General features: G+C 47.4%; 3 protein-coding genes across 4 annotated transcripts; all 3 read right to left on the bottom strand.

Annotated features, from left to right (window-relative positions):
• Window positions 1-1366: 1366 nt before the first annotated feature.
• On the bottom strand, window positions 1367-3638 carry LOC136476392 (heat stress transcription factor A-2a-like). Of its 2 annotated transcripts, none has more exons than XM_066474219.1 (3): window positions 3367-3638; window positions 2519-3215; window positions 1367-2397 (listed from the first exon to the last, which is right to left on the bottom strand). In XM_066474219.1, exons 2-3 carry the CDS (start codon window positions 2861-2863, stop codon window positions 1651-1653), a joined length of 1092 nt encoding a protein of 363 aa, XP_066330316.1. In that variant the 5' UTR covers window positions 2864-3215; window positions 3367-3638; the 3' UTR covers window positions 1367-1650. The 2 variants fall into 2 exon arrangements, with proteins under 2 accessions (XP_066330316.1, XP_066330307.1); XM_066474210.1 differs by having other exon boundaries at window positions 3336-3638.
• A 2930-nt stretch (window positions 3639-6568) lies between these two features.
• On the bottom strand, window positions 6569-9178 carry LOC136476402 (probable UDP-glucosyl transferase 73B6). Its single transcript, XM_066474229.1, has 2 exons — window positions 7627-9178; window positions 6569-6974 (listed from the first exon to the last, which is right to left on the bottom strand). The coding sequence occupies exons 1-2, from the start codon at window positions 9098-9100 to the stop codon at window positions 6925-6927; spliced, it is 1524 nt and encodes a 507-aa protein (XP_066330326.1). The 5' UTR covers window positions 9101-9178; the 3' UTR covers window positions 6569-6924.
• A 542-nt stretch (window positions 9179-9720) lies between these two features.
• On the bottom strand, window positions 9721-12463 carry LOC136476412 (protein ECERIFERUM 26-like). Its single transcript, XM_066474236.1, has 2 exons — window positions 11884-12463; window positions 9721-10773 (listed from the first exon to the last, which is right to left on the bottom strand). The coding sequence occupies exons 1-2, from the start codon at window positions 12379-12381 to the stop codon at window positions 9868-9870; spliced, it is 1404 nt and encodes a 467-aa protein (XP_066330333.1). The 5' UTR covers window positions 12382-12463; the 3' UTR covers window positions 9721-9867.
• Between the last annotated feature and the right edge of the window lie 8635 nt (window positions 12464-21098).

The following is a 21098-nucleotide window of genomic DNA, read 5'->3' on the forward strand; positions in this document are numbered from 1 at the left end:
TTCAATAAAAATTAGTTTTAAACCCTACTTGATACATATGAGTTATGGAATAGCTTATCATTTAACATTTTTATTGATCATCTGAAGTTACAAAAATGTTATCTACATCTTCCATCACGTGCATTATCAAATAAACATAATGCTCATGGCATGGTTTGGTAATTTGTTTAGGGCATAAGACCGAGGGTGTTACAGTCGCCGTCATCGGATATGGATACCACTTGTCGTATCACTGCCATCGTAGTTAATGCAACTCGAACATGGAGATGATGAGGCTTCGACCGGTTGATGAAAAATATTCTGATTGCTTACCACATGCTTGAAAGTAGTTCAGGTGCTTACCGACAATAGTTAAGTAATGAATTTGATGTGAGTGCTAAAACTTTGAATATAAGGATGTACTATTAATAATGCTCCTCCGCAAAACAATTAAATAGCTAGCCAAATAGCCCCCGCATATCCTTGATAATCGGGAGACTACTCTCACCTAGTCGGGTAAGTCTTGCGGAGTACATTATGTACTCAGGGTTTTATTCCCCCTGTTGCAGATAACAGGTGGATGCTGGAGCTAAATGTTACTATGTGTGGATACCTCCTGGTGGGCTCAGCGAGGCTTCCTCTATCGCCGCTATCGTATCATCTTATTCTTAAATCTCTAGTTCTGATTCAATGTTCAAAATTATTACCTTCCGCTGCTTTTGTAAAATAACCTTTCTTTCGTTGTTTTATGAAAACTGTTTTGTAATAACTCTGTTTTTTTGTAACATTGTGATGTATGAAATGGTTTAAAATACTGTAAGCTTTATTTACTTATTTATGGTCCTGATGAAAACATGGTTATTCGAGTTCTCCCTTGCGGTGGGCTCAGCAGACTACCGGGTTTAACTTGATCTCTTATGGCCCTGTTTGTTTCCGCTTCTCCCAGACACGCTTGGATTATAATCTAAGCGAAGATTTTCTCGCTTCTCGTTTTTCGCTTCTCGTAGTTCAAATCTCTGAAGCGGCTTACCACATAAGCGAGAATCGGTGAAAATAAGCAAAGCGTTTGGTGGGATTGTCGCTTATTTCCACCGATAAGCCGCTTATAAGCGGAAACAAACAGGGCCATGTACTTAGTATCAAATGACTGATAGGTACGCTTGAGATTAAGTTAAATTAGATGATTCTGCCACAATATGTGAACTTTAAAAAATGGTGGAATGTCAAATTCTAAGCCAAACAAGTTTACTAATCTAATGTCGTTATACCACTTCAATCCGTTATTGTTGACACCGGGTGGCACATATACTACTCCGTGTGATGCTTTGTCCGCAAAAAAAATTGTCAGCACTCGGAGGCGGAACGGCAGTTATAGACAGGACAGACATCCTTTCAGCACTTCAGAAAATATATGCACATCAGGTACCACTGAAGAATGGCACCATCAGTCGGAGTACTTGCCAGTGATAGTAGCCCGTCTTCTAAAAGCTTCGTACTCCGACGAACATCCAGAACATTCCTTGGCAACCGGCCAACCGCAAGCACTTTTGCAACTTGCGCCGCCCGCGACAAAAAGTCAGGCGCCGGATAAAACTATCGCCTACTTGCAATGCCCACTGGGAGCTTCCATAGACCATAGTGGGTTCTGGAATATGGAACGTTCTGGAAGTTTCACTTGCCTCTGGGGCTGCCCGGGTTGGGGTTCAAGTGGTAGATGCTCTGCACCAGCACATCCACGTCGTCGTCCACGTCAGCTCCGCTCCCCTCCTCGCCGGGACCGCCGCCGCCCTCCCGGTGATTCTCCTCCAGGCCGAGACTGAGCAACTCCACCCAGAAGCTCTCCGTGTCCTCGCCGCCGCCGCCGCTCCCCTCCCGCCGGCCCTCGTCGTCGTCCGCCTCCGCGACGTCGTTGACGCCGACCGGAAGGCCGGAAATGTAGTCGCTCACCGCTGCCTCCGTGGCGGTGCCGCTGCTCTCGCCGTCGCGCGGGAGGTGGTACTCGATGGGGCGGCGGCGCTTCTTGCAGAGCGCGTCCTCGAGCTCCCTGCGGCGGCCGCCAAGGCCCTGCCGGTCGACCAGCATCCGGATGAAGCTCGGGTTCTTCATGGCGCGCGCCAGGAACACCGTCATCCGCTGCTGCTTCTGCTCCGCCGTGGTGATGCGCTCCTCCATGGCCTGCATCTGCGCGCGCGTCGCCTGCTGCTCCTGCCGCAGCTTCACCACCTCCGCGAGCAGGATCCCCTTGTCGCGCTGCAGCCGGTGCACCTCGCCGTCGAGCCCGAACTGACCCACCTCCAGGCACGCCGACGGGCTCGACGGCGGGCGCCGGCGCTTGATCGTTTTCAGGAGCTCCCTCTGGCCACGCTGGAACCCCTCGTTCGCGAACTCCCACCTGTCCGGGTCAACCTTCCTAAACCCCTGCAATGCAATGAAAAGAACGAACGAGTTCAGTGTCACATGCCGGCGATCGACCGCCATTGACGGCTCAAGCATTGAACACTGAATTGAAACCCAAGAACAGGGAGTGGACTTGACTTACGTAGGTGTTGAGCTGGCGGACGAAGCTGGAGAAGTTGCTGTGCTTGAAGTAGCGCGGGAGGATCACCGTGGCGAAGGCGTTGGCCTCCCAGACGACGAAGCTGTTGCCGGCGAACCCCCAGGAGACGACGGTGTCGGTGTTGGGGTCGTCCACGACGTCGTAGGTCTTGGTCAGGAACGGAGTGGGGCCCACCTCGCCGAGTCCTTCCATCGGCCGGGGCAGCTCCGGCAAGGCGACGGCCCACGAAGAAGACGACGCCGCCGCCGCCGCGTCCCCGGCAGACGCGCCGGTGAAGTCGAAGTCGAAGTCGAACTCCTCCTTCACGATGCCGCGGAAGGGATCCATCGTCGCACCAACAACCGAACAAACAAACAAACGCGATCGAGCAATGGCAGAAGAACACAGGAGGTCCGCTTGACGGAGCAGGGGAGCTAAGGAAAGTCGAAACGAATCAATCAATCCAAACGAACGAATCAAGAGCAGGTCCAAAAGACGGCGATCTTTGGCTGTAAAAACGCCTCGGCTGAACTAGCTCGATCTGAAAATGGCTTTCCTGAATGTCAAAAGAGCACAAGAATTCAAGAAGCACCAAAGGTTGGTTGAAAACGGAAAAAGTTGTCACTAGACTGCAAATGCTCGCAAAGACTTAGCTATCGACGTTAGCCGACCCGATTAGAGAACCTCTAAACTGAAGCCTCTGCGAATCGAAAGGGAAAAGAAATTAGTGAAACTGCAGCGGCAAGACGCAGAGCTTGGCAGAGAAGGGGAGGACCAGAGGAAGAAGAAAGCGAGTGAGAGCAACACTGCATGAACGTACAGAGTGCGAAGGACCAGAGACCGGAACGTACAGAGTTGAGTGCCGTCGGGCGAGTAGCTTTCCCTTTGTACTTGCCGCGTCGCCGGGAGCTTACCAGTAGGCAAGTACACGCGGGACGCCACGACGACTTATACGGCCGGGCGCGAGGCCCCCACGTACCCCGGGTGTTCGGCGTCGGCGCCGAACATTCCAGACGGTTCTGGAAGAGCTGGCCGCGAGGCCTTCGCTGGGGGGCGTTGTTTAATCAGGGGCGGGTAGGGTGATGTGGCGACGAACTTTCGCGAAGGCGCGGGCGAGAGTTCTGGAAACGTCCGCCCATCCTCCCCGTTCAGCTTCCCGAGCGTATTTTATTGCCGGTGCTCTCCCACTTTCGGCCAACCCGCTGGCGACGGGTAGGGTGGGGACCAACTGGATCGCGGGAGAGTGGAAACAGGAACGCTTGTTGGCTGCGCCGTCGCGGGAGCGTGCGCGCAGATTGGACGTGGACGTGGACGTGGACGAGAGGTGTGGGATGTGATGTGACGCTGCAAGCGCAGAGCAGGTGGGGTCTTGTCTGCTGGACATGTCTTCTGACCCCTTTAGTTCCACCCGATATTAAAAAAAGTGTTACAGTACCTGTCACATCGAATGTTTATGGAGAATTAAATATAGACGAAAAAACTAATTGCACAGTTTGGTGGGAAATTACGAGACGAACGTTTTGAGCCTAATTAATCCATGTTTGAACACTATTTGACAAATAAAAACGAACATGCTACAGTGTTTGTTTAGTTCACAACCAAATTTCCTAAAATTGCTACAGTAGTCATTAAATCAAATCTTGCGATACATGCATGAAGCATTAAATATAGATGAAAAAAACTAATTGTACAGTTTGGTTGGAAATTACGAGACGAATGTTTTGAGTCTAATTAGTCCATAATTGAACACTAATTACTAAATAAAAATGAAAATGCTACCGTAACCAAATTCTTAAAATTCACGAACTAAACACAGCCTAAAACGAAAATGGTACGCCTAAAACGAAAATGGTACTGCTCGTAATGGATCATCACGAGCCGTGCGGCCTGCATAGTGCCTAGATAGTCACCGGGCCAGGTTTGTACTAGAGTGCCTGTATATTCGCCAAAGTTTGACAGCGTGTTTAATTTGTGAATTTTGGGAATTTAGCTGTGGTAGTACTTTCGTTTTTATTTAGTAATTAGTGTTCAATCATAGACTAATTAGACTCAAAACGTTCGTCTCGCAATTTCCAACCAAACTGTGTAATTAGTTTTTTTATCTACATTTAATGCTCTGTGCACGTATCGTAAGATTCGATATGATAGCTACTGTAGTACTTTTTGGAAATTTGGTTGGGAACTAAACAAGCACATCAAAATATCTGTACTACCCCGGCATTCGTTTCTGCTGAAAGCCTGAAACTTGGATTTAGATATCTGTATTAGCATTCATTTTTTATATTGACTTGCAAAATGGCTCGTGCGTTGCAACCGGAATAGTCTTCGTTTTAACAAGAGAAAATGCATATAATAAAATCCAATGCACTACAAAACATCAAATTATTACGTCACATAGTATGGGCGAAAAAAGAATGCTAGCTGATGGCTTAAATTCACCAGTAATGATTCTTCAGACTCTAAAAAAGGTATTGATTCTTCGTCAGATATGAAGCTTTGGCATACGTAACTATGGACTATGGTTACTCGGACCACAGTTTAGTTAGTTTGGCCTATCTTTTTCTAGCGTTGCCAAAAAATCTGGCCGCTAGCCGCTATCAGGTGACCGAGAGAGCTCTGAATTGCGCCGTTAAAGAGGCACACGTGCAGTTCATCTCTCATCTCATCCTGGTGTCCGCAAGCGATTGATTTTTGGTGTCCGCAAGCGATTGATTTTTCAACAGCCATCCTCGGTCTTTTCGTTTGATCATAAACAATCGTAAATTTTCAATCAAAACAGTATTTTTCTTTCACACCAAATTAGCCAGCAGTAATAATCCACAATCGTATACGATCGTTTTAACCTAGCCGAACAGGCTCCTGCTCGCTCATCATGTACAACAGTTCATCTTTCATCTCTTCCGTTACACTATGTGCCCATCGTCTCTTCCGCTTCGCATGACTCTAGCGCTGAGCATGGAAGGTCTGAGTCCGTATGGAATAGGAATACAAGGTGACGTGTGTGTGTGTGTGTATATATATATATATATATATATATATATATATATAATAACAGTCTGTTATGAACCCGTGTAGCCTGTGTTCCCAGATAACGTATGCATGCAGGTCTCTCTTTTCTCAATCTAAAATTATCTTTTATCTTATTTTTTCAATCTACTATTATGAACCCGTGTAGCCGTGTCGGATTGATTAAGGAAAAAAAAACACGTAGCCCCCTCCAACTCCAACATGTGTACATGTCCTTCCCTAGGTCTCTCTTTCTTCAATCCAAAAATTGTGACTCACGCATGGAGTACAAATTTGTCTATTTTTTATTCTTATCTTTTCTATATTTAGATCAGGATTCCTTTTCAGGTACTTAGAATCTGAAGAATCTATTTGGATTTGGATTTGGATTAGGATTCCTATATATTCCTATTTAGTTTTTTTAGGCTTGGAGAGATCTATTTGTCCTAACTATGTAGGGCATATAAGTCTAGACAGAAGAAACTCTCCACTACCGGTAGTTATGGGAAGGTGGACAAAAAAAATGGATGGACGAAAAAAATAGCCGGAAATTTTGCCTCTTTATTATTATATAGGTATATAGATATAGATATAGATACATATATGTTAGGTGTCTGGTTTAGGTATCTCTGTCAGATGTACACCGTTGTTGTATGCATAAATGCACAGTTCTAATTCATACGATCATAGGTCGTGAGTCCAAGTCAAATACTCCCCCTGTCCCAAATTATCTGTCACTTTTGGTTTTCGTGTAGTAAGTTTGACTCGATTTGTAGAAAATCGTACAACATTTGTATCTCCAAATAAATTTATTAAAAACTAGATACAAAGATCTTTCCAATAATACCAATTATGTACCATAAATATTAATATTTTTTAATATATATTTTGTCAAAGTTGTTTCTCGGGAAGCGAAAGCGACAGATATTTTGGGACGGATGGAGTACATATCAAAAGAACACGAGCCACTTTGATAAGTAAAAAAGACAAATGGAAGAATCATTTGACTCTTTAGTATTTGTATAGAGTAGCTGATAAGTTTGTTGCCTAAAAATATAGTAGTGTTAACAAAATATAAGAGCAAGACATAGCTTTTGCAAATTGTGGTGGTGTACCACTAACTACTTCGATAAAAAAAACATTGGTCATATATCTTCTTTGTGAGGAAGAAAGAGCTCTATTAATCACTCAGAGCAAGTATTACATTCCCTAGCAACTATAAGCTCTACACATAAAACGGCAGATTACAAAATGTCATGTTCTATTCGGCGATTGCGCGAGTTCATGGGCCGAGCTATTCTATTCTCTTCGTATGGCAATTGCCCATTCCTGCACAAGGCCACTTGCTTCCACCGCCTCTTTCACTCTGAATCGTGGATGAGATCTCAACCCACTATTTTCCTTCAAAAGTTTGATAATTGAGGAGCAATCTGATTCAAGGGTGCATTTATGCCTACACCATTCAGTCATATATTCGACCGTGAGACACTAGAGTGAAACATAAAGCCGGTCTCATTAGGGGTTTTATGTACATTATTAAGTAAGTTGATATGATATAGGTAAATAGGGAGAGATGATGAAAAATCTTACGGGTATGAAACTTGTTAACACTGTTTGTAACACATGTCAGTCTTGTGAACAGGGAATGAAAACCTTGGTGGGTCCAGTCTAAGAGGACAATGTAATTGTGTCGTACTAGGGTTGAAACGTATGTTAACAGGATAATTTGCAAGGACCATTTCACTAGTTAGGACAAGGATGTCCTAAAAATTACTGTCGGCCTCTTTGGGTCCCTTGAATGGCATCAGCCTTTCCATTTTTTAGCTATGAATCTTACTTAGGTGTGTTGTGCTTCACTGGAATTTCTTAGAATTGTCATTCCTAGTTCTAAGCATACTATGATTTAGATTCAATTCAATTCTAGAGATCCAAACGGGCTGTGAGAGTAAAACATGGCCTTTTTTTAATCAAGTAAAACATGGCCTTCCCAAAATGGAAGCATTCACATTTACATTCTGCCTTGCCGAAATGTCACCTTTTAATTCTGTTTTCTAGCCTTACATACAATGTATGCGCAAAAACAAATTAAACTTGGACGGAATTACCTTGTGCCAACCCTGAGGCTCTCGCCTGCAGGAGATCATCGATGAGGCGGTTTATGTCACGCCAGGACAACCCATCCTCACTGGCAGCGGCGCGCGCTCGCTCCGCTAGTTCCTCGGCCCTGGCCTTCAACCTGTCGCGCTGCTCTCCGCCTCCCATGAAGCCGGCCACGGCCCGCGCGATCGCCTCCGCCGGCACGGTCTCCGCATCCTCGGCCCTCTCGCTGCGCCTGCCGCCGTCCCACACGCGCGCGCCGAACGCGGCCACCTCGGTGACCAGCCGCTCGTTGATGAACTGCTCGAACACCAGTGGCCACGTGAGCACCGGCACGCCCGCGGACGCGGCTTCGAGGACCGAGTTCCAACCGCAGTGCGTCACGAACGCGCCCACCGACGGGTGAGCCAGCACGGCCAGCTGTGGGGCCCATCCGTGGACGACCAAGCCACGGCTGGCGACGCGCTGCTCCCAGCCCTCCGGTGCCCACTGGTCGCTGCAGTCATGGGAGCGGACAACCCACAGGAATGGCTGGTCCGACGCCTCGAGCCCCAGGGCGAGCTCTCTGGTCTGAGTCACCGAGAAGTCAGCCCAGCTCCCGAAGCAGACGAACACTACCGACCGGCTCGGTTTGGTGGACAACCAGCTCAGGCAGTCCACGTTGCCGTCGCCGCCGCGGTGCAGGGCGGAGCGCGATGGCTGTCCCAGGGGCCCGACGAAGTAAGCGCGGCGCGCCTCCACGCGTCTGAACTCCTCGCAGTAGGGCTGCTCTAGGTCGACGAAGGTGTTGACGATGACGCCGAAGCCAGCGATCTGGCACGCCCTCACGTGCTCCCACCCCTTGGAGAGGTGGTCGTCCTGGACCAAGAAGTTCGGGAGCTCGGACACCGGGATCGCGATCTCCTTCCCGGGCAAGCCCGGCACGGACAGCAGCGTCCCAGCGGCGGCGGAGCTGGTCCGGATGATGTCGGACCGTATGGTGAACAGGCTGTTCATGGCGAGCAGCGCGAAGATGCCGACAGGGTGGAACGTGAGGCGCGGCACCCCGAGCTCGGCGGCGACCTCGTTGGTCCACCAGAACGGCGCGTCGGCGACGATGGCATCGGGGTGGTGGTCCCGGAGCAGCGACTCGTGGGACGGCTGCACGATCTCCATTGCGCGGTACAGACGCCACGCGTCGTGCGCTGGGGCGGTGGTGAGGCACTCGACGCCCTCCCCGAGGCCGACGTCCGGGAACGGGTAGCAGAGCACGCGCACGGCGTGGCCGGCGGCCGCGGCGCGCGCCACTGTGGGCGCGATGAGGGCCGCGTTGGCCGGCGTCACGACCATGGTCGCCTCTACCTCCGCGGGCCTTGCCGCGGCGACGCGGCACGCCAGGTCAGTCTGCGGGATGAGGTGGCCCCGGATGAAGGAGGGCAGGAAGAACACCCTCAGCCTCCCGCCCGCACCTGCCACGGCCGCGGTGTCGACTGCGGCGGCCATGGAGACTGCTGGACGCTTCTGCAGTGCGGCACTGGTGGAAAGGCTACGACGAGCGTTGTTTTGTAGATCCCTTTCTTTCGGGTCTCGGTACACCCCCCCCCCCCCCCCCCCCCCCCCCCCCCCCCCCCCCCCCCCCCCCCGTCCTGGTGCATGCGGAGCTTCCTGTGTGCATTGTGCAAGAGCGTGCCGTTGTGAGAACAGCTGTTGGAAGCCATCCACACATCAGACATGCAAGCCGCACCAAGAATAGCTGGTGCTGAGGCAGTGGATCCGATCCGCGCATGCATGGTAAAGGTGAATGGTTTCGTGATCCATGTGGGACGCCAGCGACATGCAATGAGGAACTTGAGACCATATGTACACGTCCGCCGATCCGATGTAACGCCGCCGCCAACGGATTCGTTTGGGGAGCCCAGAGGTTCCTTAACTTGCAAAGGATGGTGGTTTGGGGTGGATAACGAATTAGCGCCTCACTCGCAAAGTCAGGATGCAGTCGTGCAGACATTGGTTTTCATTTCCAATCCAAACAGATGAAGTATTAAAACATACCAGTACTCTCCACATGGGCGGACTGGAGGTATGGTTGCGAACAGCAGGGCAGCAATGCGATCATCCATCCACACATGGCGACAGGGCACATGAAAACCAAATGAAGGGCTACAGAGTAGGAGCCTGCAAGACAAGTAAAGAGCATGGATTTTAAATTCAGGGGGGACCAGCAACAGCAGCACAGCGATTCTTGTTGCTCCGTCGTGGCACTGGTGGGCCTACTCCTCCTTTCCGGCCTTCGCCCCGAACACCACCTTGGCGCCGTGCCGGAGCACCTCGGCGTCGCGGCAGATCCTGGCCGTCGCCTCCGCGGGCAGCGTCACCACCACGTCCCTCGCCTCGCCGCCCTCGGCCGCGGGCAGGACGAGCACCAGCCCCTCGCCGGCGGCCCCGCCCACGCGGCACGACACGCGCGCCGGGGGCACCCCGGCCACGAACTCCGCGCCGTACGTGAGCACGTGGTCCAGCGCCGCGCACGTCAGCTCCGGTCCGTACATCTGGAACGGCGCGGCGGCGTCGCCCTCCTGCGGCTGCTGCCGCCGCACGTGGAGCCACTCCAGGGCGCGCCACAGCTCCTCCTCGGGCACGCCGGCGACGTGGCGGTCCAGCGCCGCGGCCACGGCGGGCAGCCCGGACGCGAGGTCGGCGCGCGCGCGCGTGAAGTGGACGGAGCTGCCGTAGTAGCCCAACGGCAGCGGCGCGTACATCCGCTTGCGGAAGTCCAGCGCCAGCGTGAGCTCCCGCTCCCCGTCGGCGGCGCCGGTGATCCGGAGCCAGAAGAGCGCGGCGAGCGCCGCGAACGGGGTGGTGCCCGGCTCGAGGGAGGAGAGCAGCGCGCGCACCGCGGAGGCCGGGAAGTGGAACGTGGCGGAGGACATGGCGGCGGCATCGGTGCTGGCGGGGGAGGGGGCGCTGGCCTTCTCGGCGAGCAGAGGCGGGGGCGGGGGCGGCGAGGTCGGGGAGACCGCCAACGCCGGCGCATGGAGGAAGGGCGGGTACGGACTGGTGGTCCGGCGGTGCGCGGCAGCCCAGGCGTGGAAGAAGAGCGCGGCAGCGGTGGGGTCGTTGTGGATGTGGGTGCAGCTCAGCCCCAGCGCGTACGACTTGTCGGCGAACTCCGTCAGCTGTATCCATGCAAAAATGTATCAAGGCCATCTAAATTTTTTCACTTTCTTTTCATCACATCAATTTTTAGCCGCTTGCATGGAGTATTAAATGTAGGTAAAAGAAATAACTAATTACATAGTTTAATTTAAAAAATCACGAGATGAATCTTTTGAGCCTAGACGATTAAACAATATTTACTAAATAAAACAAAAATGATACTATTCATCAGATTGAAAAAAGTTACAATCTAAACATGGCCCAAGTTCGCGTCTGGTCCTATACTGTGCAGCTCCGCATATACTGGCACCACTCATCAGTGGTGCAGCCATGTGACGTAGTCAATTGATGCCCCCACTGGATAACAGTACAAGAGCACAGGACATTTAATTCTGCAGCTGTTTCTCAACTGCCCGCTGTTTGGTTGTCCATTCTAAATTTTTAGTTATTGTTCTATTAAATATTTGACACATGCATGAAATATTAAATATAGACTAATTACGAAACTAATTGCATAGTTTACGACTAATTTACGAGACGAATCTTTTAAGCCTAATTAGACAATGTTTGCTACAGTAAACATGTGCGAATGATGATTAATTAGACTTAAAAAATTCGTCTCGTGGAATACTGACGGATTATGTAATTTGTTTTTTTATTAGTATCTACATACCTATGCAACATCCTCCCGACATACCTCCTAAATTTTAGTCACTGGATCCAAGCGTCCTCTAATCAAGACATCAGAACGCTCCTGCTGCATGCTGAATTAGGTGGTGTATGGATCCAGTGACTAAAATTTAGGAGGTGTGTTGGAAAAATGTTGCATGGGGTATTTGGATACTAATAAAAAAATAAATTATATAATCCATCAATACTCACGAAAAAAAATTTAAGCCTAATTAAGCCGTTATTAGCACATGGTACTGTAGCACCGCAATCAAATCATAAATTAATTAGGCTTAAAAGATTCGTCCTTCAAATTAGTCACAAACTATATAATTAGTTTTGTAATTAGTCATTTAATACCAACGACTAAAATTTAGGAGCGACGATCAAACACCACCTTAGGCCACCCAATTTCACCAAGCAGAGCTACGATGAGATTGAAAGTAGTTGGTCAAGGGTACCTGGACGTAGAACGGAGACCAGATGTAAGGCTCGGGCCCCATAGGCTCGTAGTAGAGGAGCTCCATCTCCTCGTCGCCGGTCGCCGTGGCGAGCCACTCGTCGAGCGTGACGGCGGCCCTGGCATCCACTATGCGCACGCCGGCGTCGTTGCACTTGACGACCCACCCCCGGTGCGCGGGCGCGGCGTCCGCGCTGGCAGCCCCAGCCCCCTCGCTGCCTTCGCCGCGCGTGAGCCGGCCGGTCATGGCCGGGTAGAGCGACAGCGCCTCGGAGAGCGACTCCTTGAGCTGCTCCCGGTCCAGGCCCGGCGCGGCGCGGAGGTAGAGCAGCACGTGCACCGTGTGCCGCTCCATGGCGTTGTCCAGGGGCGACAGCGCGTGCGTCTTGCCCGGCCTGACGGGCGTCACCGACGCCGCCGTCGACTTGGCGAACCGCGTCACGCGGCTGCCCGGCCCCGTCGCCAGCCCCGCCGCCACCGTCATCGCCGCCGAAGGCATCACCGTTGTGCGCGCGCTACAGAGCACACTAGAGAGGCAGATCGCGAGATCAGTTAGATCTGCTGCTCGTGCTCGACCTCTTTGCGGGATGGATTGGGCTGGCCGGTCGGGGATGGGGGAGATTTAAGGCGGCAAAGGTGGGCAGGGTTTAGCTGCTGGTAGTTGAGCGCATTAACCAACTTTTGAATTCGTAGGACACGTGGCGGCTCGTGTATGGACAGACAGTAATACAAGTGTCAGATTGTTTGGTGGGTGGTAGGGGCGTCCGGCATTTAGATGGCGTCATGGGCTTCAATAGTTTAATTTTTTTGAAACAATTTCAATAGTTTAATTTATTAGAGTTTTTTTTTGCAAAACTAGTTTATTATAGTATTATATTGTTCAAGAAAAATTCTTTCGCGGAAGGCCGGATGGGTGGATGGTTATTATAGAAAAATTTCTGGTGTCGTATAGAACATGCGCTCATGTACCTGATGTAAAATAATCATACACGATCGAGTCTTTCTTTTTTTCAGAGCATGAGAGATGATAATATAGTTGCATTTGTACCGAAGTCCGAAGCGAAGTGTGCCCAACTTTCAGATAGACCCGGTGATGGATTAAAAAATCGAAAATGCTAGCGTCGAGCGTTCGATCAGATATTGATCCGTTGGATAATATCGTGGAATGGGCCGATTCGTTTGCTCGGCACGTATGCGCACCCTGTCCCCGTCGTTGTGCCCTGCTCCTTCCCTCGGAACCCTCCTTTCTCTCCACGTGGGCGGGACTCCAGAGCCATCCCCCAGCTCGTTGTGCCCCGTCCACCAGTCCCTAGCTCTGTCGCACCCCATCCCCCCACGCCTGGGCCGTGCACCCATCATTCACCGTGCCCTCATAAACACTTGCAACATGAAACACTTCGATGCAATATACGCCGACCACATATGGAACATTTGAATCATATTGACCCCGTTCGTTTCGCTGAAAAAACAAGCTGAAACACTGTTCCGGCTGATTTGTTGTGAGAGAAAAATACTGTTCCGACTAAAAAAATAAGCTGAAAAGTACGGATTATAAGACAAACGAACAGGGCCACTGCCGCAGCATGTGTGTGAAACATATGCAATATCCAGATAAAATATTTAAAACATACTGTTGCAACATATGTGTGAAACATATGCAACATCCATATAAAACACTTGCAACATGTGTGTGAAACATATGCAACATCCAGATAAAACACTTGCAACATGTGTACAAAACATATGCGACATCCAGATAAAACACTTATTGCAACATACATTTTTTCAAAACGCTTGCAACATAACGCGGAAAACACTTGCAAAAAATGCAACATCCCGATCTACTTTTGCAACATCCATATGTAACATTCGCAACATGCTTCTGAAACATCTGAAACACCTGAAAACATACATTGCAACATAGGGGAGGGGAAGACTGGGGCCGGTCAATTCCGGTCATCGGGGTGGGATCCGGCGGCGAGGTGCGACACGCAAGCACCACCAGCACCAGCGGCGACTCGCGAGCACCACCACCATACAGCACCAGCAACACTGGCCTTGGCTTAGCCTGGCGGGCGACGCGCGCTACGAGAGGGAGCGGGCGGCGCGACGCATGACCGAAGCGAGGAGCGAGGTGCGAGTGGGGGCGTGACGGGCGGGGGAGAGGAGCGAGGAGCGAGCGGCGCAGGAGGGGCGCACGACGGCGCGGGTGCGAGGAGTGAGCGAGCGAGCGGCACAGGGTCAAGCGCGGTGGGAGAACTCCACAACAGCACGTGAGGCCTGAGAATAAGAGACATGAAAACTTATAGGAAATAAAAAATAATAAAGTTGTAGTGCACGTCACGTCACGTGTCAGTTCCTAGTTAGTTGCTGGCGTGGGACGTACTCTTTGCAGTATTACCGTTAAAAATATCCAACTAAAGTTTAAAAAATTATCCAACTATACGAGAAGTCCAAGTCCATTCAATCCATTTTACACAGCAAAACAATCCAATCCAAGGCTAAAATACCCAAAGTCCACCCAATTATCCAATCTCTTTAGAAGATGAGGTCGATGATAACGACGAGCTCGGATCAGAGCTCCTCTAGGTGCGCGGACTTGTTCCTGCTGGATGCCTGGGCGCCACGTCAACTTTCACAACCAGAGCAGATCGACATTCGCACAAATGGATCGTCGCCAGTGGCGTGGCCAGCGAGCAGCCCGGCAGTGGAGGAAGCTTATCTCCAATTCTCCATTTGCTGGTGGAAGATGACAGCCTTGAGGAAGGTGAGCATGCTGTACTGGTCGCCTCGTCGGATTGGATGCGTTCCTCAGCGACCTGCCGAAACTGCTCTGCTTCTACCCGGGTACCGGGCGGAGAGGTGAGAAGAAGCTCGTCGGGATCGCGGGGAGCGCCCCTGGCGACAGGATGCTCGGAAATGGCGCAGGCGTCCTCCAACATCAGCCGCGGCAGTGCCGTCGGAACTCCGCGCGGAGGACGACGCTAGTTTTTGCTGCTCAATGGCGGCGAGGCATGCGGCAAGTGATGAGCACCAGCGCCGCGGCGCCGGCAGCCTTTACCGACGGTGGGCACTGGCGCCGGTGCCCGTAGCCTTGACGTCAAAGACCGCTGATGTTGAAGTAGCACTGTAGCAGTGTGCGGGGGAGAGCAGCAAGCGAGCAATGGCATGGCTCCGGTACGTAGTTGCCATGGTGTCATATCCTTGGAGATCCATACATAATCTCACCCACTCGTAGTCCAATGTCCAAATTTAGTTTGGATACTAAGCACACGGACATCCGCATCCAGAGTAAGTCCAATTCAGTGAAATCCACAACGAAATAGTGCAACTGGACATTGGATAATCCATACCCATTACCAGGTTACTTTCAAAGCATTGGGCAGGCATTGCTGCATGTTGCTTGTTGCCATGTCCTACTGTCCTAGTGACAGTCAAAAGAATCACCAGAATCACCAACGGAGTATCATATTCTGTCATGAACGACGTATAGGAATATGAAGTAAAGAATCAAGCTACAGAGGAGACACACGATTTAACGTGGAAAACCCCTCCGATGTGAAGGGGAAAAACCACGGGCACCAGCCAGCAACAATCTTACTATCTCAAGAGTTTTGGGTTACACGCCTATGGCGGCTTACAAGAGAATCAAGTCTCCACGAAACCCTAGTAAGGGTGTATATACTCCGGCCCAAGCCTCTGGCGACGGGCCTCCGCTTCGCTCCGTTAGAAGCCCGGCCTATATCCTGGAGTGAATTTGGAACAACTCCAACATATTCTACTTGTGTCCGTGTGCCAGCAATTTAGGCACTGAAAACTTCATACTTGAATGTCCATTAAACCTCCAGATCTTGAATGGGAGCCATACAGACATGCTCGGTAGCCTCGGTTACATTCAACAATCTCTGAACAAACTCATCTGCTAACTAACAAACTCAACTGCTAATCTATAATCAACTTGCTAACTAAGCTGATATTTCTGAACTAACTGAGCCCAGTGATGATATTTGAGCACCTGAAATTCACCACTTGCTAGCATCTCCCAGGGCCGAATCATGCTTTAGGGCAGGACATCAAGGGCATCTACTAGCATGTACAAATTTAGAATTTTTTTTCATACAAAACAAGACCATTCAGATCAAAAAGGTCATATGTCTGCAGATTACCATTATAGAGATAGATAGCTAAGGTAGCGTGTAAAAGCACAACAAATTCAAGGCAGAAAAGCTTTTAGCATGGGGACCAAAATTTCGAACCAATTTGGAGAGAGATAGCTAAGGTAGCATGTAAAAGCTCACATTAAAGATCAGCCAATGCTTGCGTTTCCAATAATAAATTATAAACTTTATTTACATATCGAGAGAAGATCATAGTCTTAACATGAAAGCCATTTTTTTCTACTCAATTCCTTTCTGGTGTACCAGACTTGATGACATTGTGAACTATTGTCTTTACAGATATAAATGGTATGGTACTTGCAGAGTTGTGTCATGGTAATAGAAAGATTCAATCAACAACATCTAAAAATATAAAAAATGTTTGATCATGTTTTAGCATTTTTTCCCAATACAGTTAACCCGCTGAAGAGAATAAAATAGCCATATCCAATGACGCCTACTCAAAAGTAACAGTCTAAAGCAACAGGAAAAATGTCAGTGTAGACAAATTTAAGCATTCTAACTTGTCTAGACCTACTGTTATTCAAACAATAGCGCAAAACCCTGTCTACTCCCTTAAAAAGTTAATTTAACACAACACAAAAGACCGAACTTAAAGACAGTTAAGTTCAGTTCATTAGGTTCATAAACCTAATGGCCCAAAAGATTGTGGCTGAACTTTGAAGCTCTATGGTGCCATGGTATGCTGAACTACTGACAGCAATCAATCACGTGTCATAATGAGCATAGACAACATGTTTTCTATTTAATGTAGTTTAATATGCAAACAACCGAATGCACTTCATTTTCAGCTATATGATTAGACTAACACCTATTGCTCCATGTTACTCATCAAATAAATTTGCCATGAATAGTAGAACACAATAAGTATACAATAATTCCAATTTACCTTAGCATTCATATCTGCATTTGCTTTTGCAAGAACCTCAACAACACTAAGATGGCCACGATCAACGGCCCAGTGAAACGGAGTTCTACCTTCAGTATCTGAAGATACCATATACAAACCATGTTTGAATGAATTATGCTTATAAACATAACATAAGCATGAGATGGTTTATAGTTTGACACAAACCTCTCACGTTGACTTCCACACCAGCTGCCAGAAGCTTCACTATGTCATCTGTTGCTCCTTCCCTTGCTGAAACATAGATGTTACCAAGCTCTCTGCATATACATTTAAGTTTGTTTCAATTAAAAACAGTAGTCCAAGGTAGGTAACATTTGTAGCATTAAAACTTCTGGAGAAGACACCCATGAGGTAAACACCACTTACGAATCATTTCATTCATCTTCCTCGTACATCAAACTGCTAAACACAGGTCCTATGGGCCCCTCCGAAACTGATGCAGAAGCAATGCTGCCCTGTTCGCTTTGCTGAAAAGACAAGCTGAAAAGTACTGTTCACTGATTTGTTATGAGAGAAAAACATTATTTCTTCGCTGAAAAAGTACGCCTTATAAGACAAGCGAAATTATTATGTGATGGATAAGCCAACACTGTCACGAGGATTATTGTACAGACTGCTGCAAGAGTGAGGTGAATAAGGACATACAGAACTTACCGTAATTGCACCTGCATCCCAGTTAGGGAATAGCTCCTGAACAATTGTGATTTACTCTTGCATAGCTTCTTCTGTAGGCATAGCACCCAGCTTATGCCAAGCATTACTGGCATATTCTGAAGTATGTTTTTCAAAATCAACAAACACTGGCATATTCTATCAAATCCGAAACCCTAGGGGATAGGAGACAGGAGAGCGGAGAACTCACGTCGTGGTTGACGGTGAGGAGGGAGAAGATCAATATTTATTGGCTTATGTACATCCAAATTTAAACATGAAAAATTCCTGGACTTGTATGGCTTTTGTTCTGAAGAAGATCAATATTTTTTGGCTTATGAATTTGCTACATTGGGCTCTGTACATGATATTTTGCACGGTATGCAGCAAGCCACTTAGCAAATCTTTCTTTTAACATTTCCTCACCCTACACCTGGAGATAAAGTAATAATGTATGATAATGTGCAAATCATATGCCTTGACAACAACTGTTTTCTTCATCCAACAGGAAAAAAGGTGCATCTGGCAAAAGTAAACAGATCAGTCCTCCTCTAGAGTGGCGTCAAAGAATCAAAATTGCTGTTGATACAACAAAAGGTTTGGAGTACCTTCATGAGAAGGCCCATCCATCGATAATCCATGGGGATATACGGCCTAGCAATATTCTCTTATTTGAGAATCACAAAGCTAAAATTGCAGATGAAGTACTATTTTTCTAAAATGAATTGTAAATTTGTGGGGCAAATGGGTCCTACTAGATCTCAAGGAGGTGCCCAATTTTGAACACGAGCAAACTAATCAAGAAGACACTCTAGTAACTTGTAGCACCGTTAGAGGTTTGGTGTTACTGTCCAATGTCCATCATAGATTCACATTTTGTTCTCGACTATGACTATGTATGGACGAAGGCTAAGATTAGTAGTTCTTGTTGGAGAAACATATTTCACCCTATGCACATCATGGTTAGAGGGATATGGTAATGAAGTCAACGGAATATCATTTGTAGACAACATAACATACTCCTTCCATAAAAAAAGATGGCCTTATAGGTCTGAGCACAGCAAGTAAGAGGGAGTGAAAAAGTGTGATGCATAGAAAACAAGGAGAGAGATAGAGAGACGTACTAGAGACAGTGATGCATTTTAGGAATGTAAGTATTTTAGGATAAAATTTGAATCTTATAAGAAATAAGATCATCTATTTTGGGATGGAGGAAGTACTGCTCAATGCTCATATCACCACCTCTCTATGTATATGGGTCTATGTACCTAACACTTATCTAAGACGGAATCAAAGCATTCATTTCCTTTTATTTGATTGAGTCCAAAGAGCAAACAAAATGATCCCAAATGATAAGTGATATAGGTGCGGGAGTTTTTCTAGTTTGCCACTAGTATCAACCAAAACCATAGACATAGGGCAAATTTGTTTCCATTGGGATAGCTACACTAGATATAGTTTCATACATTTTGCTTATTTTATAAAGTATTCGACATGGTTTAACAACCCAATATTCTAGGAATCTTTTTTTTTTCAAACCCACATGTGTTTCTGTCAGTCAAAATGTAACTAATTTATCAAAAAAATAAAGCACGCTAGGTATCTATCTATCTATTTATCTACTTCCTAACACCGACTATTTGGAAGGAAGAGGTACAAAGGTATCGAGTACCGAGTATCGACTACATAGGCCTCGGGAATCCACTTGAAAGGAAATTGCCAACAAATTTTCCTTTTTTACAACAAATTTTGGAGCATCGGCGCCAAAGAGATAATGTCTCCGTTGGTTTTTTTAATTTAACAAGTTCGATTTTTATTTGGCGGCCCAAAGAAACTGGACCACGTGGTAGGTGGATCTCACATTTGTGTGTTCTTTTTTGTTCAACGAACAGAGGGAGGGAGGGAGTACGTCATGAACTAAGAGCGTCTCAATGAGTTCTGTAAAACAACTCCTTATCTTGATTTTTTAGTAAAATATAGAAAAAAAATCCTCTCCAAAAAAAGTTGCAAAATATCATGTCCAACTCGTAAGTTTCCACAATCGAGATAAACTCTATATCCACTCATTAGGTGTTTCTCTCAGGAGATCAGAATAAATTAAACACATGAGTAAATTATGAAAATAAAGGATTCTAGGTGAGAAAACAGTAAGAGACAATATTAAAAGAGATTTGGTTGGTTAAAATAGTTTAGGGTTTTCAGTGCAAAATTGTTTGGAAAACTAATAATTTAGAAAGCTATTAGAGAGTATAATAAATTGAGATTGCTACTTATTCGTTAACTCGTTAAATTTATTGATTTAGCAAGCTAATTACAGAAGTTGCTCTGATAAGCCATCTACAAGAAGTACCAGCTAGACATTTTTTTTTTTGAAACTGAGTATAATCTCATTACTCAACGGCTAACAAATCGTTAGCAACAATTACATGAACAGGGATGGAACTCATAACTCGTTCCTCCCCAGGATTACACAATTAACCCAACACGGCCAGCTCATGAGGGGCTTTGTTACAATCCCTACTCTTAAAAGAGCACTCAAAACTAATAAAACAAAAAAACACCCACTGCAGTTTCATCATAATCATTTGTGTTAAGACCTAGAAACAGCCGTCGTCTTTTCTCGTCGTGTATCGTGCACAATGACAAAGCAAGTGCTCTGTGAAATACGACAGTGGGTAGTTACATAAAAAAATTGCGGCCCTGTGCACATGGGAGGTCCAGACTCGCAAAGTTGGGTTGCTCCAAATAGGCCTTTCAGGGATCCTTTCAGGTTCCGTTACCTCCCATATTCTGATCTACCGATCCCTTCCACGTGTGTTGCAACCTGCAAATCCGGTAAGCAAAATCGCTACTATCACATCTAGCGCAGTAAGTACGTATCTGAACTTTTTCTTGTCCCGTACTCGGGCTCGCATCATCACCAGATCCTACTCCCGTAAATATGAGTATTAGGTTGTTGGTGGGATGGAATTCAAAACCTTATAAATCCTGGAAATTCCTAAATAAAGCACCCCATATGACCTAGGTCGATCTTTTGGTTGTCGACTGATCTGGTGATCCATTTCTAGATTAATCATCCATATCTGTCAGTTTACTGGTATTATATTATTTTAGTTATATAGTACTCGTTCTTTTCTCTTGCTAAATTTAGTGCGCATGAACGTGCATACAAATTTACTTCTAGAGTTCTAGTGTTTATATTACACTACACCAAAGTATGATCTGAAGCATGAGAAATCTCGTTCTATGTATTTGGTGTGTTATTTATCTTTTAATACACATCTACTAGTATAGTGTAAATGTAAACAATGAGGATCATGTACTGCAGGTGCTATAGAGATGTCCTCCTAACCAACGAAACACAACAGTCGGGAACTGCAGGATGCCTCGAGCTGGGGATCGAACTGCATATTCGCTACCTAGAATCGTCGCCGAGCTGGGATACCTTGCTTGTGTCGCCGTGTCATGCTATGTGCA

The sequence above is a fragment of the Miscanthus floridulus genome, chromosome 1 (assembly GCF_019320115.1).
Source record: "Miscanthus floridulus cultivar M001 chromosome 1, ASM1932011v1, whole genome shotgun sequence".
Taxonomy (NCBI): Eukaryota; Viridiplantae; Streptophyta; class Magnoliopsida; order Poales; family Poaceae; genus Miscanthus; species Miscanthus floridulus.